Source organism: Engystomops pustulosus, chromosome 4, assembly GCF_040894005.1.
Source record: "Engystomops pustulosus chromosome 4, aEngPut4.maternal, whole genome shotgun sequence".
Lineage (NCBI taxonomy): Eukaryota > Metazoa > Chordata > Amphibia > Anura > Leptodactylidae > Engystomops > Engystomops pustulosus.
Genome location: NC_092414.1, coordinates 189612528 through 189630393, shown reverse-complemented (window position 1 = coordinate 189630393; position 17866 = coordinate 189612528). Strand labels below are relative to the sequence as shown.

The 17866-nt window shown below is 42.9% G+C and overlaps 1 protein-coding gene across 2 annotated transcripts; it reads right to left on the bottom strand.

Annotated features, from left to right (window-relative positions):
- Positions 1–4205: 4205 nt before the first annotated feature.
- Positions 4206–12127, bottom strand: LOC140127828 (WW domain-binding protein 1-like). 2 transcript variants are annotated; one of them, XM_072148941.1, is made up of 5 exons: positions 11996–12071; positions 11663–11714; positions 8590–8692; positions 8050–8205; positions 4206–4975 (listed from the first exon to the last, which is right to left on the bottom strand). In XM_072148941.1, coding segments are annotated over exons 1-5 (699 nt in total). In that variant the 5' UTR covers positions 11998–12071; the 3' UTR covers positions 4206–4589. The 2 variants fall into 2 exon arrangements, with proteins under 2 accessions (XP_072005042.1, XP_072005043.1); XM_072148942.1 differs by lacking the exon at positions 11663–11714 and having other exon boundaries at positions 11996–12127.
- Positions 12128–17866: the final 5739 nt, after the last annotated feature.

Below are 17866 nucleotides of genomic sequence, written 5' to 3'. Positions count from 1 at the left end.
TGTGCACACTGGGACAATTTCCAGCTCTCACAGTCCCATCACCATTTCAGAAGATGCCTTTCCTAAAACAAATACCATATATACTCGAGTATAAGCCTAGTTTTTCAGCACAAAAAAATGTGCCGAAACCCCAAACTCGGCTTATACTCGAGTAAAAAATATATAGGTTTTACCAGGTTTTTGTGGTAAAATTAGGGGCCTCGGCTTATACTTGGGTCGGCTTATACTCGAGTATATACGGTATCACTTTTAGGACTAAAATACTGTAGTCGGTCACACTGAGGACGGGGACTCCGAGCATCTTATATATTGCTATAATGTACATAGTCCCTGCTCTGCACTGTGATTAGTCCACAATTCACAGACCAACCACAGCCATTTACACAAATGAATATATATTCCCCCCCCCCCCTCCGATTCAGCTGCTGCATCCTGTCCATAATAGAATCTGTACATGCATGCTATAGCTTGAAGCTCCTGCTGTAGCAGACACGTGACTGTGGTCACTACTGGCCTCCATACAGAGTTTAGCAGTGAAAAGTGGCGCCCGGGGGAATGATAGCCAGAGGCAGACGAGTATTAGCAGTTTATAATTTACATTTTTTTTTTTTTATTTCTGGACAACACCTTAAAATAAAATATTTTCCCAAGGATGGAGAGAACAGCTGAGATAAAAATGGTACAAAAACTAATTTCATATAAGTATTTCAAAACTACAATGGTCATTGCTATAAATGCCTAAATCAACATTCGCCAATAAAAAAAAAAAAAAAAAAAAAGGAATATAACGTGACTAATGTTTAATCCAGGGAGTTTAACAGACTATTATATTGCAGTATGGATTTTTTTTTTGTAATATGGGCCAGTGGGAAGTGGCCTTGCAGGTTTTTTTTTTTTTTTGCCTTCCTCTGGATCAACACAGTGACATTTATGGATTGGGGTTGAGGGACCTACATCTTTTCAGCCGTACCTACTATATCACTGTAAATGTGTACAGTATGTACAATCTGCTCAGCTCCTCCTGCTCTATAACATTCTGCTTGCGGATAGGACCCTATGTATAAACTATTCAGCTCTTCCTTCTCTATAACATGCTGCCTGCAGGTAGGACACAATAAACTGCTCAGCTTCTCCTGCACTATAAATGCTGTCTGCAGATAGGACACTATGTATAATCTGATCAGCTCCTCTTGTTCTATAACATGCTGCCTGCAGGTAGGACACAATAAACTGCTCAGCTTCTCCTGCACTATAAATGCTGTCTGCAGATAGGACACTATGTATAATCTGATCAGCTCCTCTTGTTCTATAACATGCTGCCTGCAGATAGGACAAAATAATCTGCTCAGCTTCTCTTGCTCCATTGGGCACAATGTGCAATCAGCTTGGCTCCTCCTGCCCTATGCCTACAGATTAGGCTAGATCCAAATTAACATCTGCCCACCGTACCGTAGCACAGCGGTCACTCGTTGGCGCCGGGGAGAGGAGGAGCTGCTCAACCCTGCCCCTCTACATAGAGAAACAATGCGCATGGCAAAATATTCCGGAGAAAGATGAGACATTTCCTATCTTTCTCATGGCTACAGTACGGTGCGCCCATTGCCGTCTATGGGGGACGTATCTATATGTATCTATATCACCAAAGTAAGCAGCTCCTAGTGCTTGAACAAATGCCGTAGTGTTACCGGAAACCTCCGGTAACGCTATCCAACACTGCGGCGGGGTACAATGTGATCGTCGGGCCGCTCGCAAAGCTGTCTGACGTATCCATGAGGGGACGGTCCGAGGCGCTGCCTCTTCCCCGCTAACTCCATAGGCTGGCGGTGACTGCTGTGCGCCAGTCACCGCCCCTAACCACGCCCGAAACCCCGCCCCCTCATGAATACATCAGACCGCTTTGCAAGCGGTCCGATGATTACATTGTACCCCGCCACAGTGTAAGATAGCGTTACCGGAGGTTTCTGGTTGCGCTATCCTTCTAACACTACGGCGTGTGTTCAAGCACTAGGAGCTGCTTACTTTAGTAAGCAACCCCTTGTGCCGAAATTATGGGTGACAGGTCCTCTTTAAGTCGAATTTGTATGCAAGTCAGAACTGGTATATTTTCTATATGTACAGTAGTGCAGCTGTTTCAATGAAGTACTGCCTGGGCACTTTAGGAAGAAACATCAACCTCTGTAAAGATAACCAGGTGCAGACAAATTCAGTACATCCGTTATAATAACGTTCTGTAAGCCTGGGCACTGCAGGAAGCTACAGCGGGTAACTAGAGAAGCATGGGCTAGTGAGAACTGCTATTCATAAACATGGGTGACTAAGGACACGTGTGGTTCTGAGGTCCCACGAGATCTCATTAGAGCAGGCATCCTTACTTACCTGCTATCATGGATAGTAGGGGCTAAAACATGAACCACCTTTTATTCAAGTGTGCATGATGAAGTACAATCCGCAGATATCGGAGGTTGCGGGTATCTAAGGACACGTTAGCTGGTGAGTTTGCATCCTTAGTTACAGGCCACCTCTCATACCAGCAGCTTGTACTTCTTTCTGTGCTTCCGTACTGTACAAGCTGTTGCTAGTTACGAAGGATACATTAGCTGATGCGTTTTCATGCTTAGTTACCTCCAACCTCCGGCTTGTACTTCTTCCTTCGTTTCAGTGCACATGATGAATTATGCCAATATTGGAGGTTACTACTGGTAATTAAGGATGCAAGCTCACCAATGCATTATTAGTTACATTGAAGAAGGGGTTGGAAACAAATATTGGCACCTGGAACAGCAGGCAGGTACATGACACCAAGGATGATGTCCTTAGTCAGACGGTGCAAGTAAGTAAGGAAGCCTTGGCTTATAAGATCTCATCAGTGGATGTGTCCTCCGATATCGCGGTCCTGTACGTCTTCATGCGTACGTATATGCAGTTGAATCAGCAGGGCCGATACCAAATGCTGCCGCAGGGACATCGGGGATCACAACGTTAGTCTCATCCTGCTCCCGTCAAGAAGTAGAAGAAATGGGTATCGTAGGGTGCAGGTATCTAAGGAAGCGTTTGCTGGTGAGATCTCATCATGAGCACTTGAATCAGCGACCAAGGACCCCTTTCGTATCTAGGGATCGTTTGCATAAGTTGGGGACTGCCTGTATTGCATCTAAAATATAAAGGCAGCTTTGTAGGTGACTTATTCAAATATCTTACAAGCCTCTACATTCATAGCCGTAGGTCTCCAAGGTTATAGACTGAGGAACTCGTGGATTGAATGTCCCAGCCGTCATCATGGACAGCAGAGAAAGATTAAAGAACTGTAAAGTTTATTATCTTTCTTACCCATTTCCAGCTGTTTCTTTGCTATGCCCCTCAATTTATCTTAGTACTAAAGTATCTGCTTTCTCTGCCTGTGCTGCCAAGCCCTGGAGACCGCCCTATATACAAATCTACCGACTCATAGAAGGGGCTGCTGCTACCTGCTGACAGAGGGGGATGATCAGGTGACTGTACCCAGTGTGTGTAGCACAACTCATTGGCCCACATTCAGTTTTGAGGAGTCTGACACATTCTGCACAATACACAAGCAAACTGCACAAAGTACAGACTGCATTAGTTTTGTTTAACGTGGATCATTGTGTTCAGTGCTGTGCATACAGATGTCTCCTGCACTGAATAGTCCCTCTCATACCTAGTACTTAGCACTGTGCGGAGAAGCTTTAAGCCCTTAGTGCTCACACAGCTCAGGCTATAGACTTCATGTAACTATTTTACTTATGATTTCTACCACTTATTACATGTTCCCTGCTCCTCCACGTGATGGAAGCTGCCAGGCTGTCACCATATACATGCTGTATGTATACTATGCAGCGTTCAGTGGATTTGCTGTTAAATTACTTTGAAAGAGAACACAAGGCATCATGGGAACAGTGGGCAGAGTAAAATGGACTCAGCTTCAGGGCAGCTATAGGAAGAGTCAAGTCTCCACCCACTTCACCTCTAGTGAGAATTTTTTTTTTCTGTCAAAACACTTTCAGAACAGAAAATGCCATAACTTCAGAAAGAAAAGGGTGAGAGGCACAGTATGGGCATTGTTCTATTTGTTTTTAAAGGGGGAATGCATATAATAATTTGGTTAAATAATTCTAACTTTGAAATTTGGTAGAAGTTAACAAAGAAATCCTGTAGATCCCCTATAAAGAAGAAGCATAAAACCCCACAACAGTTGAACTGAGCTGGTTTATTTTCAGTATTCCCTTCTGTTAAGCAGACTTCTCTGTCATGCGAGAACATGTTCTGGTAGATACAGGATTACTTAGCATCCTGATGTCTATAACAAAAATATGTCTAACGTTATACAAAAAAAACAACAAGAAAACAAAATAAACTTGGATTCTTCATAAAATCCACTGACAAACATACAAAACAAAGTGCAAAAGCTCTGTAAGAAGATGCCATCAGTGCAAGGATAGTGCCAGGAAATAGAGGGTTGTCAGGGTTGGCGAGGCCTCTGCTCCCCCCGTGTAACAGCCCTTGGAAGTAAATGTCTTTGAGATTCAGCCACTTATATATCCCCACTACAGCTTGTAGGCAAGAGATAGACATTAGTTATCCCCTTGCCCGTCTACTTCTCTTGCAGACGACATCTCGGTCTCCACACTGACATAGACTCGTGGGCACAAGTCAGTGTCTTCCTCTCTCTCACCGAGGCAGGCCACTTTCTCATCACAAAGTACAATCCCAGAGTCCCCTGTGACATGACGTCTTCTCTCTAAGGCACTTGATCTCCCTTGGTCTACATTGTCTTGTTGCTGATGATCCTCAGCAGATCCATCTGTTGCTTCGCAAGGAGGGTTCGATTCTGAGGAATTGATTGGATGAGCAAATTCAGCAGGAGTCTCATCCAGAATCTCACAATAGGGTGGTGGTGGTGTAGGAGGGTCTTGGGTCACTTCATCGTAGGTAGGCAGTTTGCAGTTGGGCCATGGCTCTGGAAGTGAAGACACATGTGCCAGTAATTAAAAATATTTATTTGTGGAGAATGCAAGAGGTTTTAAGGAAATGTACCATCACGATATATCTTTTATAACCGAAGGACACTTGCTTGTCCACATCTGCCTGCAGAAGCTGAACCTCACCTTAACAAAGCTTGAAAACGCTACATTTTGAAGAATACCAGGCGTTTGTTCACTTCTCCTTCCTCCCACTGTGCTGACCGAGAGTAGGTGTCGTAACCAGGCTCTTTGGCAAAACAGGGGGAGGAAGCAGGCATAAATAATTACCGGCAGATGGTGCTACTGTGATGTAGGCAGTAGCTCAAGAGCCTCATTAGCATGTTCTTATATCTTCTATTCAAAATGCAGTGATTTCAAGTTTTTTGAAGATAAGGATCAGCTTCTGCAGGCAGACGTGGACAAGTAGGTGTCTTTCTTAAAAAAGTATATCATGCTGGTACATTTCCTTTAATGTAAATCTTGCATCAGAAATGAAAAATGAACCAGGACTAGGATTAGATCCAGGCACATGGCCCCTTTCCCTTCTGAAATCAACTTTTAACATTTCTAATAAGCCAGAAGGGCTCTGGGGCGTTTCCAGTGCCCCTCCGTTCTGTAGCTTCAGAGGCTATTACACTGAGAGTCTTATTCTACCCATGTTCTACTTCTGCCTGCTGTAATCTGACAGCAGCCGCAAACAACAAGAGAAATAAGTACTGAGGTAGTGGAGGGCGAGACTGTAACAGCCGTGAACCTGCAGCAAGGAAGGGTTCTGGTTATGCCCCTAATTTTAAAAGTGGATTTTAAAATGAAGGAGGCCATGGATGAAAAATATAAAATTACCAGTCACTATGTCTGGATCTATGGGTAAGTGTTTATCGTGCTTTATTTTGGTGGTTTATTTTCTTTAAGTAGGGAACCCATCAGAGTGATTCAGGACACTGAACCACCCACAGGTCCTTATGTATCTTATGGTTTAGTGTCCCAAAATGCCCTCTGAGTTCCAAGGTGGGGGCAGTTAAAAAAAAAAAATAAAAAAAAACAAAAACAAACCATGAATACTTACCTGCTCCAGAGCTCTCAGTGCCTGTGTGGTGCAGCAATAAAGCCGGAGTGGTACATCAGGGTAGTCTCCCAGCTTCATCGCCGCATCACGAGAGGAGGAGAGCGGCGATGAGAAATTCAAATGGAAGAGCGATGTGCTCCATCGGGCTCTCAACTAGGCAATTCTATATGTTTTTTCTTTTATATTACCTCCAACCCAAGAGCTCATAAAGGTAGTTTAGGGAACCTTAACCACAGGTCCATACAAACCTCTAGTTGGTTTAGGGCAGGGGTCCCCAAACTTTTTACATAGGTGGCCGTCCACGGTCCCTCTCAGACCGTTGAACGGCCGGACTAAAGTTAAAAAATAAAAAAAAATAAGAAATTCCTCTGTACACTGCACATATCCTATACTGCTCCTTCATCATTAATTATTTCCTATGCTGCCCCTCCATCATTAAATATTTCCCATACTGCCCCTCCATCATTAATTATTCCCTATACTGCTCCTCCATCATTAATTATTTCCTATACTGCTCCTCCATCATTAATTATTCCCTATACTGCTCCTCCATCATTAATTATTCCCTATACTGCTCCCCATCATTAATTATTCCCTATACTTCACCTCCATCATTAATTATTCCCTATACTGCCCCTCCACCATTAATTATTCCCTATACTGCCCCATACTGTATTTAAGGCCCCCATAATTAATTATTTTTTTTATATCCGGGCCCCCCGGCCGCCAAAATATATTTGCTGCTGGTTAAAAAAAAAAAAATCCTATACTCACCTCTGGCAGCGGCCCCCGAGTATTCTATCTTCGGGCTGCTGTCGGCCGGGAAGGGGTGCGCGGCCGCGTGATGACGTCATCACGCGGCCGCACACTCAGGTTCACGGAGCGATGTGCGCCGGGGTCGTCTTCCGGCCACATCGCTCCACCTGTAATAATAGTGCTCGAGCGGCCGTATCGGCCGCGTCGAGCACTATTCAGTGGCGGGCAGGAGCTTCCTGTCCGGACGGAGGCTCCTGCCTGACTGCCGCGACTTGCCGGGGGCCTCAGCAGGAGCCGCTGGCGCTCCAAGGGGCCGGATAAAAACGGTCCGTAGTTTGGGGACCACTGGTTTAGGGTCTCAAAACTGATCTACCACATGGATTCAGTATTGTACACCAAGCACTTTTTCGCGCGAAAAATAAATAAATGGTTGTGTGCTAAAGGATGTATACACACAAACATAGCAGATCTTCATGTGTAAAGACTCGGCCTGTATGTGCTCATTCTCTTCAATAAGCAAGTCCATGAAAACAGGTTGAGGCTACATGCACACTGCCATGTGCCAGCCGCACCGTAGCACGGCAGGCACACGGCAGCGCGGGGAGAGGAGGAGGTGAGCGCCGCTCACCCCCACCCCTCTCCATAGCGACATATGGCCGCGGAGCCGTAATATGGGAAAAGATAGGACATGTCCTATCTTTTCCCGGGCTACGGAGCGGTACGGTGCCGCACGTGTGCTGCACCGTACCGCTCCCGTAGGGCGCGGTGAGCCCATAGAAGTGTATGGGGGACGTATGTCGGCCATATATAGGTCCCCCATACATGTGCGTAAATGCAGCCTTAGAAATAAAACCTACACAATCAAAAACTATACCTGTGTGGATGGGACTGTCTGCGCCTATGTGGCGAACAGATATAATTAGGGACTGAGAGGAGCAGTGGAGAAGGAGCCCAGGATTTCTGAAGGAACGGACAGGCAAGTAAGGATTTACTTTTTTAAGGCTATTTGCAGGGGTTTCGGAATACAATATAGAGTCTAGACAACCACATCTGTTTTTGCTCCTCATTGCCATTTATACTTAATATTAAGGATCTATTAAAATAAAAACTCATATTTTATACATTTTATGTTTGGAGGAAAATCCTTAATACACAGAATTAAAAGGAGGGCAAAACTATACAGGCTTCATACCAATTGCTATATAAAACTAATCTCCTTCTACATTACATTTTGTATAAGATGCATACCTAAGGCAGCAGAGGCTGATGGAGCGACCCCCTGATAGGCCATGAGGCTGATCTCCCGTTGTCTTAACTCCTGCTGATGTCTCAGTTTAAATCTTCGGTGACGGTAAGCACAGCAGCACCCAGCCAAGATAATAAGGGTCCAGGCCAACCAGAACCCTGTACAAGAACAGAAGACAATTATATGTCAGTGGCAGTGAAGATAGAGTTTCATGGATTATTTTTACATCCTTACCGGGAGAAACTGTCTCGCAAAAAATGTTTATCTTCATCATAAGCTTGTTGTGCAATATCAGCGTACAACATGTACTGACCCATCTTTTCCCCATTAGAACACTGGCCCGCGCCGCCCACCAGCCTCCCCTCGCACCGGCCCGCGCCGCCCACCAGCCTCCCCTCGCCATACCTAGGTTTTGAATCTCTTCTATCCCCATCTTAGCCAAAACCAGATACTGAAATATTTCTGATATTTCTCAATCCAGGTATATGTCATAGGAATAATTTCTTTATAAGTAAGGATCTCTAAAGGTGCATCAGACTTACACCACAGCTCATAATAGAACGTGCAGCATTCAGTGTCTCCACAGCAGTACCCGATCTCACATCTGTAAGGCTTCCGGTCCTCACCAAAGCAGAACTCCCGGCCCTGTAACAAGGAAAGTTGTGCAAAATGTAAATTCAAGAAAGATAACTCAAATCACATTACAAACATTGGGTACAGGGTCTTTATTTAACATAAGGATTTCATCACATTCAAAATCTAGAAGTGTAGGAATGGCGCTCCTGCTTCTCCATTAGAGGGATACCAAAATCTTTTCTGTAGGTCAACATTCTTCCTGTGAGCTCTGCTGTATGTCAAATTCTACAACAGCTAAATAAGAGGCTGACCAAACTGCGAGTGGAAATGGTTACCTAACATGATATGATCAAGCAGCTTCATATCTAGGCATTATCCAAGATGCTTTCCAAAATCAGTCCAGACTTTTTCATGTGATAAGCATTCCCCCAACAGTGCCATACATCTGCTATTAAAAGAGCAATTTTTTTTTCACCATGCCATCTTCCATTAAAAGTGATAAAAAATAAAAAGATATATAGAATCCAAACTTTCCGTCAAATGCTAATTCCAGGAAAATAAGACAGTTTGGTAAATTGGCTATGAAAATGCCCAAAACTTCTGTTCTCAAGGTTCTCTCAAATTTGCTTATACCCGATTTTCAATTTGGGGCTGATATAAAAGGGAATATAAGCTAAATTTCAAAGAAAAAACGACCCCCAAGCAGAAGAGGTATTTTCATTACTGTAATTACAGCTACACTAAAGGGGTTCCCCAGCCAGCATCCTATCCACATAATAGAAGATAAGGATCTGATTACTGGGAGTTCAACCAGTGGGAACTGAGGTCTCCATGGGAAATAAGCAGATTGATGTGTATATAATTTTTCATACAAGTTAAAACTGTCTGCACTGTGCAGTGCATTTGGTTTTCTTCATCCAATCTACCGTGTATTTCATTGTGCAGATCAGAGCATCAAATGTACAGTGCCTTGTGATTTTTTTTTTCTCACATAAATCTTAAAAAAAAAACTCCTGTCATATGAAAAAAAAATAATACAAGTTAAGCCCCCTGTACACAAACATGTTTGGTCAGATACCTCAGTGTGAAGCTACCTGCACACGCATGTACAGGTACACGGGAAGGAAACAAAGGTCCAATTGACCTTTGTATGTATCTTGTCAGCCATCCTTGAGCAAGATACACACTGGCGCTGATGACCAATGAAAAGGACTGCCCAAGGCACGAAAACAATCACATAGAATCTGATCTATCTTTTGCAACTTGAGCAATTGGCTCATGCATCAGGCAGTTAAAACCACAGCTGTGTGCACAGCAGCATTATTGTTAATCCTTATTCCCAAGGCAACCCAAAATTTAGAAAATCCATTTTTTCAGAGGGACAAACATTTTTGTATGTATCTTATACATACAAAATCTACCTGCTCTGACTTTACCTGCAGATAAATTTAACTTAAACATACAGAACCTATACTGTATGCAACCCAGGGACTGCCTGTACCTGAAAGGTATCTGCATTCTGTCCTCCAGAGGACATAAATAACAATAATCTTAATAAAAATCTTTATTTATATGGCGCCATCAAATTCCGTAGTGCTTCACAGATTCTGGGGAACATATACAAATAAAATTAAGACATTATAGAGTAATTACAGTCATATGAAACAATAGGAATGAGGGCCCTGCTCACAACCGCTTACAGTCTACAAGAAGAAGGGGATACATGTGATCTCTAGAGAGCAATATAAAGACACAACTGGGAGAAGGGGTACCGGAAGAGGGAAATATCATCCCAGAAGTTTCTGGCCAGTGGAGGATGGGGGTGTACCTTCTTACCCATTTTAAAAAGTAATCTGCACATCGCTCCAAAATTGCAGGGTGAACTTCTACAACAAATAAAATGTAAACCCCGAAGCCACCTTCATACATCAAGTGTATAAAGGAGGACGTGGACCATAGTTTGCCACCCGATTTATCAATAGAATAATAGTACCGTAGACACACTCCGTGTGTAGGTGCACTACAACAGTTCCTACCCCATATACAAGAAAAGCAAATCTAGGCACTCTTCAAGTGAGAATATGTGATTTTTTTTTTTGTTTGATTTAAAGAAGAAAAGCGGATGTCTATGAAATTTTTCAATGCAAAATAACAATTTTATTTAGTTAAGTTGATTTTTTTTTTTGTCTTTTTGTGACATTTCGGCAAATGCAATATTGCCTTTCTCAAACAAAAAGCCGCCAAGAGAAGTAGAACATTGGGTTTCAGTGGAGGAAAGAGATTTGTATAAACAGCACATCTGTGCTCAGCACTCTTTCCTGCACTGGAACCTGACATTCTACTTCTCTTGGTGGCTTTTTGTTTGAGAAAAGCAAAATTGTATCTGCCGAAATGTCAAAAAGATTTATTTGGCCGCACAAACAAAATAAACCACCTTTTTCTCCCTTGAAGAGTGCCTAGATGTGCTTTTATTATGACTTATTGGTCACTCATCCATCAATGATAATACAAAAAGACTTGAGCGGTGGGCTCATGCGCGGTGCCAAACAAACCATGGCCATGTACATGAGCCAATAGAGGTAAGTGCAGGCATTTGCCACTGTAAAAAAAAACACCTAGCACCCATTTTTACAAGTGAGCCACAAATGCTGAAATCAGATGCATGAAGAAAACTAAAAAGCTTCCTTTTGGGAACGACAATATGCATTTGATTGGATAAGAAGAAAACAAGTCTTGCTAGTTCCCGTACGCAAACGTATAGCGTGATGGCACACGTGGGGTTTTGAACGCGTTTTTGAGCAGTCCGTCAAAAAAGGCATGAGTTTTTGTCCAGTTTCAAGTAAGATAATTGGTCAAACCTATCAAAAACTGCATGCGTTTTTTTAACAGACTGCTTAAAAACGGGCCAAAAAACGCCACGTGTGCCATCAACCTTAGGGATAAACGTGTTTGCATTCAGAGGATACTCCTCCTTGAGAGATATATATATATATATGCGCGCGCACACACACAGTATATACTACATATATCAATACATACCAGTACATTCACAATCGACATATGTGATGAGCTTAGGACTGCAAATCTAAACCTAGAGCCAGGAGACCACAGACATTATCCAGCATGTTACCTGTATACACCTATATAGAGAACAGAGGCGCTCGCCCATACACCACTCACACAACGAGAGAGTAATAGACAGTCAGCGGCGGCTCGTACACACAACGAGAGAGTAATAGACAGTCAGCGGCGGCTCGTACACACAACGAGAGAGTAATAGACAGTCATCGGCGGCTCATACACACAACGAGAGAGTAATAGACAGTCAGCGGCGGCTCGTACACGCATAAACACACGCACTGCAGTACACACATAGACTGATCCTCTCACTGCCAGCTCCTCTCTTCTCATCTTTCTCCAGCCGCAGCTACTTCCTGTTCCTTCTTACTCTGCCTTCTCATTGGTCGCTCGCGGGACTTCCTGCTCAGTGATTGGTCGCCATCAATCACTCCACCTCACAAGCCGTATATGCCTTTCTTGACGCGCTGCTGTAAGGAAGGAACGTTAGATGGCGCCTGAGGGGCGCGCTCCCGAGGTAATGGCTCATGTCTGACTGGATTTCCATCGCGGGAGAGGCTGGTACCCTACCCAAAGTCACCAAACCTACTCTATCAATATACCACATGTACAAAATATCTAACTTATCCATGTGTTTATTTATTCATTCATCACATCTGTCCATCATTCTTTCATTCAGCTGCTTTTTATCCCCCAAACGCTTCTTTCCCCCTCAGAATGTGCTGAGGTATTTTTTTTTGTATTTCCGCATTTACTTCTTTTTTTCAGCATGTTAAGCTAGTAGCGGATACACCCTCAAACTCTCTTATTATCACAAGGAGAAATTCCTTATTGCAGAAAAAAAGATATAAGGGATGTTCATACAGAAAAATATCCCTCTTCCATTTTGATTTTTTTTTTTTTGTCAGGGGGGTTCTTTTGAAGTCCAACTGGGGAGTTTAACGTAGATTTTCCAGTGAAAAATATTTGCCAACTCCCATCTTCTGAGCTAGTAGTGTGCAGGCGGTCCCCTACTTAAGGACACCTGACTTACAGACAACTTCTTGTTAAACACAAACAAATAGCAAGAAAAAAATCTTGTATTATCAGCTCACCAGCTCTGTTCAAGCAGTCCACATGGTTTTTGACTCGGTCAACCTCGGTTATACCTTATTCACAGCTATGAATAAGGTATAACCACCGAAACGCGTAAGCTTTGATGCTATTTTTCCTCCATGTGCTGTGTCATTTGTAACTTTTGTCATTTTTAATGGAAACAAAATTAAATTTGCTACATTTTATCTACAAACCGACTCCTGATGTCCAGCTGGAAACAGTTTCTTCACTTCTAGTTAAAGACGAACCCCTCTGCCCCCTGTGAGCTCTGGTGAAGCTCCCTGAATAGTTTACTATAGTCCCAGACTGCAATTATCAGCTGTAATGTGTCTCTAATGAAGCTTTATTGATAATCCTTGGTCCCATTACAAAAAAACATTTTGAAACTCCAATTGTCACTGGGACAAAAAAAAAATCTGTCTGGAACTACAATTATAAAATATACAGTTTTGGCTCTGAAGCTCGCTGGTTGACAATGGAAGAACTTGCCCGACAATTTGTCCTGGGCACTGATCAGTTTATACGCTCGGGTGAGGGATGTAATCATGACAAAATTACGTGATGTAAGCAAGGTGGTTCCCAACAACCCATTTGATTTATAAATATTGGGAGACACAACATATCCTAACATATCCTCTTACTATGTGAGGCTAACATGATGACTGAAAAGGGGGAAGAAACAGCGTTAGATTTATGGTCTAGTCACATCCCAACCACAGATATAGGGGAAAAGGTAGTGAAGGGCTGGCAAATAGTTAGGAAAGTAGTGTTAAATGAAACATGGAGAGACACATATTTCTGTATAATTCATAGGGCAATATATGCTTTTAATCTAACACCCCCCCCCCCTTAAAGAGGACCTGTCAACCTGAAAAACTAATGCTAAAACTAACGCAGCAGTATTACAATGTTAGCCTTATCGAAAACCTCCAATAATGCTAACAAACACCGCTGCGCTGTACACTATTCATGAGTGGGCGAACTGAGGCGCTGCCTCTTCCCCGGACAGCCCTGCTCGCTCCATAGGCCAAAAGTGACTGGCAGTCACCTCCCCCTCATGAATACGCCAGACCTCTTTCAGAGCGGTCGGGCATTTCCAGTGTACAGTGCGGCAGTGTTTGTTAGCGTTATCGGAGGTTTCCGATAACGCTAACATTGTAATACTGCTATGTTTGTTTTGGCACTAGGAGCTGCTTACTTTGGTAAGCAACTCCTAGTGCCGTTTTTCAGGGTCACAGGTCCTCTTGAAAACCAGATAGGAAAACATCCTGTCCTAAATGTCAGGAGAATGCTATTGATTTATTCCATGGACTATGGTCGTGTCCAGATGTACAACCACTATGGAGACAGATTCAAGAGATGTGTCACAGGGTGTGGGGTTGGATGATCTCACTAGAACCAGTCCTATATCTCTCTCATTATTTTGAGGAATCTGAAGACAGCTCCCTGACACAGCCCCAGTTTATTCCCCAACTATTTCATGTCATCAGTCTTGTAACCATCCGCTCAATATTGAGAGTGTGGCAGGAGCCCACGCTTCCATCCATGCAACATATTGTAGAACATATGAAACGCCTATTGCTTAAAGAAAGACTAGAGACGGAAAGGAGCAAAAATGTGAGGACAACAAATTCTTCAGTAGATGGAGGAAATGGGTTTTTGTTTATTTAAGTGCAAGGGAAATCACAGCATTGATACAACCTTTTACCTTCACCCAGTGGTACGTTCTGGAGAACCGGAAGGGCACCTTTGGCCTATCTAGAGTGCCATAAGTCGAGACAGGCTCAGTATACAACTTTTGTCAGTATATTATGTTTTGTTTTCAATGCTGATGGGGACAATGTATCCCCACTTTTGTTGTACGGTCTTCTTTTTGGGAAAAATTAAAAAAAACAAATACTTTATTAAAAAAAAACATATGCAATTTCGACTTGCATACAAATTTAACATAAGAACAAACTTGTGAACCCACTGTGCTGTTACAGTTTGCTCAGGTCATGTCTGACCTGTCGTGGATGCCTTAACCAGTGTCAAATCCATTTTGAGTAGCATGCTCACTTGTTCCCTACTGAATGTTCCAAGGTGGCATTTATCATTTCTTTGTTTTATGGAGAAGCTTGACCCTGGGCTAATCCTCTCTGGGAGCGTGACAGTCCTGAAACAGCAAGTTTGGCAACATTTCTGGCCATATTCAGGACAGTTTTTGAGAAACCAGGAAGAATTTCATCTGCAGCATCTGCACTGCTTTGTCTGCGCCAGGACAGACTTAGGGCCCGTTCACACGTTCCGCTAGCGTCGCGTTCATAATGCGACGCTAGCACAAAGGGGGCGGGGCTCGAGCTGATTGCATATGCGTTTCCCGGGAAACGCATGCTATTGATAACCCGATCACATGTGTTTCTCTGGAAACGCATATGCGATCGGCCTGAGCCCCGCCCCTCTGTGTGCTAGCGGAACGTGTCAGTGTGCCCTTACTGTTGTTTTGGAGCTAACCTGGAATAATCGTGCTCTCGTTGCTGCCTTTTGGGAAGGTCTAGATCAGTGGTTCTCAACCTTTCTAATACAGTTCCTCATGTTGCGGTGACCCCAAACCATGTACAAGAATATAACTACTATAATGAAAAAACTGAAAAAAGAGAAAGTGTCAGCTCACCAGGTCAGCAGCTCCGGGTAGAGGCCGTGCAGCGATGGAGAGGAACCCGGTCCAATCCCGGGGACTGGAGGTAATGGTGCAACAAAGAAGGTTCCATCGGCACCAGGCAAAAGGTAAGTAAAAATGCAAAAATTTATTTAAACAGAAAACATGTTAAAATGTGATCACAGGAAGAAAAAAACGGTAACTACTATAATACTGCCCCCTATGTACAAGAATGTAACTGCTATAATACTGCCCCCTATGTACAAGAATGTAACTGCTATAATACTGCCCCCTATGTACAAGAATGTAACTGCTATAATACTGCCCCCTATGTACAAGAATGTAACTGCTATAATACTGCCCCCTATGTTCAAGAATATAACTACTATAATACTGTATTAATCCAACGATCCCGGCATGAACCAGCGGACACAGGCATAGCTGTAAAATCTTCTTTATTAAGCATATAATGATACATATTTCCAAGCAGTATTAAAGATGACTTGAGCGTTTCGGCTTTCACCCCTTATTCATTGTCTAAAACATATCCCAAACAAATGATACAAAGTATGGAACATATACAAACATCTTAATTGATACATAGTTGTTTCAAATTAGATCTTCTAAACTGTGGATTGGAAATATTGGAGGTTTTGTTTCCTCGGCAGTATGTGACTCTGTTAAACCATCATGCACTGTTCGGCATCCGGTTCAACCGAATAAAAAACATTCATGTTACCATGCAAAAACTATACATATCTGGATAGAGGAAACATATAGCGTACAACAAACATAAATATTGTTGACGAATTCTTGAAATACAGCTGGCGCATTGCACAGTCCGAAAGGCATTACCAAATACCCGAAATGTCGGTCACGATTGTTAAAGGCCGCCTTCCACTCGTCCCCCTTGCGAATCCAGATGAGGTTGTAGGCCCCAAAAAGGTCCAGTTTGGAGAAGACCTTGGAGCCACGCAGGCGGTCAAAGAGCTCCGTGATCAAAGGCAACCAAAGGACCTCGCCCTTTTTTGTTTTTTCATCTCCATTTTTCACTCCCTACAATCAAAAATCTACACGTACAGAGCTGTTTTTTGTGTAACAAATTGCACTTCATAATGATGGTATTTATTATTCCATGTCTTGAACTGGGAAGCGGGAAAAAAAAATCAAAATGCAGTGAAAATTGTGAAAAACCACATTTGTGCCGTGTTCTTGTGGGCTAGGATTTTACGGCTTTCACTGTGTGCCCCAAATGACTGGACTACTTTATTCTTTGGGTCGGTGCGATCACGGGGATACCAAAGTTGTATAGGTTTTATAATGTTTTCATGCATTTTAAAAAATTTAAAATCTTGTGTAGAATTATTTTTTTTTATTTTGCCATCTTCTGGCGCTATTAACTTTTTCATACTGTGGTATACAGAGCTGTGGGTGGTGTCTTTTTTTGCGACTTCTGATTAAGCTTTCAATGCTACCATTTTTAGGACTGCACAACCTTTTGATCACTTTTTATTGATTTTTTTTATGTATATTTTTCAAAATGGCAAAAAAAGAGGCATTTTTTAATTTGGGCGCTATTTTCCGTTACAGGGTTAAATGCAGTGAAAAACCGATATTATATTTTGATCGGGCATTTTTGTGATTTGTGATTTTCACTGTTTATTTATAGCAGTTCTAGGAAAAGGGGGGTGATTGCAATTTTTAGGTTTTTTTTATTTTATTTTTTTTTACTTTTTTACATTTTTACTTTTACTATTTTTCAGACTCTATCCAGCACCAAACGCGGGTGTTACCGGTAAGTCTTTGCTGCGATATGCAGTAAACACTTACCGGCTATGGAGAGGGCTCAGCCCGTGAGCCCTCTCCATGCATCCGCGGCCGACCCGTGATGTGCTATTACAGGTTGTGAAAGGGTTAACCAGGACCTTATTAAGACCACGATAATCAATGCATGGACAGAGTGACCCATCCATCTTGGTCACAAAGTAGAAGCCTGCTCTGGCCGGGGAAGAGGATTTACGTATAAACCCCCTCTGTAGATTCTCTTGGATATACTCCGACATAGCAGCAGACTCGGGAATCGACTCCAGGAGCCTGTAGGAGCTGTATTTCTGTATAGAAATAAAGCTGCTATAGTGACTCCTGCAGGGAGACCTTGAATGATGTCATTCAAGGTCCTGCTTTAACTAGTGTGTGCATATGCACACTTGTTTTATTGCGTTTTTGCCGCACTGAGAATTGGTGTCTGTACTGCGGCAAGAGTGCACAACTGTCCTATGAAGCCTGGAAACTCCAGCTCCTAGGTTTGATAGGAGAGACAAATCTAGGGGGCCTCCCCCGCTTCTGAAGCCATTCCCCGGTCTTCAATTGGACCACTGGTGAAATCCTGAAATTGGCTACTTGCTGCCAAGGAACTGAATGTCTAAGGTCCT

Excerpts from the sequence above, each read along its gene's own strand:
- LOC140127828 (XM_072148941.1), bottom strand. Across the intron at positions 8,693-11,662 it reads TGTCGATTGTGAATGTACTG|GGCCGGGAGTTCTGCTTTGG; the intron begins GTATGTATTGAT and ends TCCTTGTTACAG. Across the intron at positions 4,976-8,049 it reads ATCAGCCTCTGCTGCCTTAG|AGCCATGGCCCAACTGCAAA; the intron begins GTATGCATCTTA and ends CTTCACTTCCAG.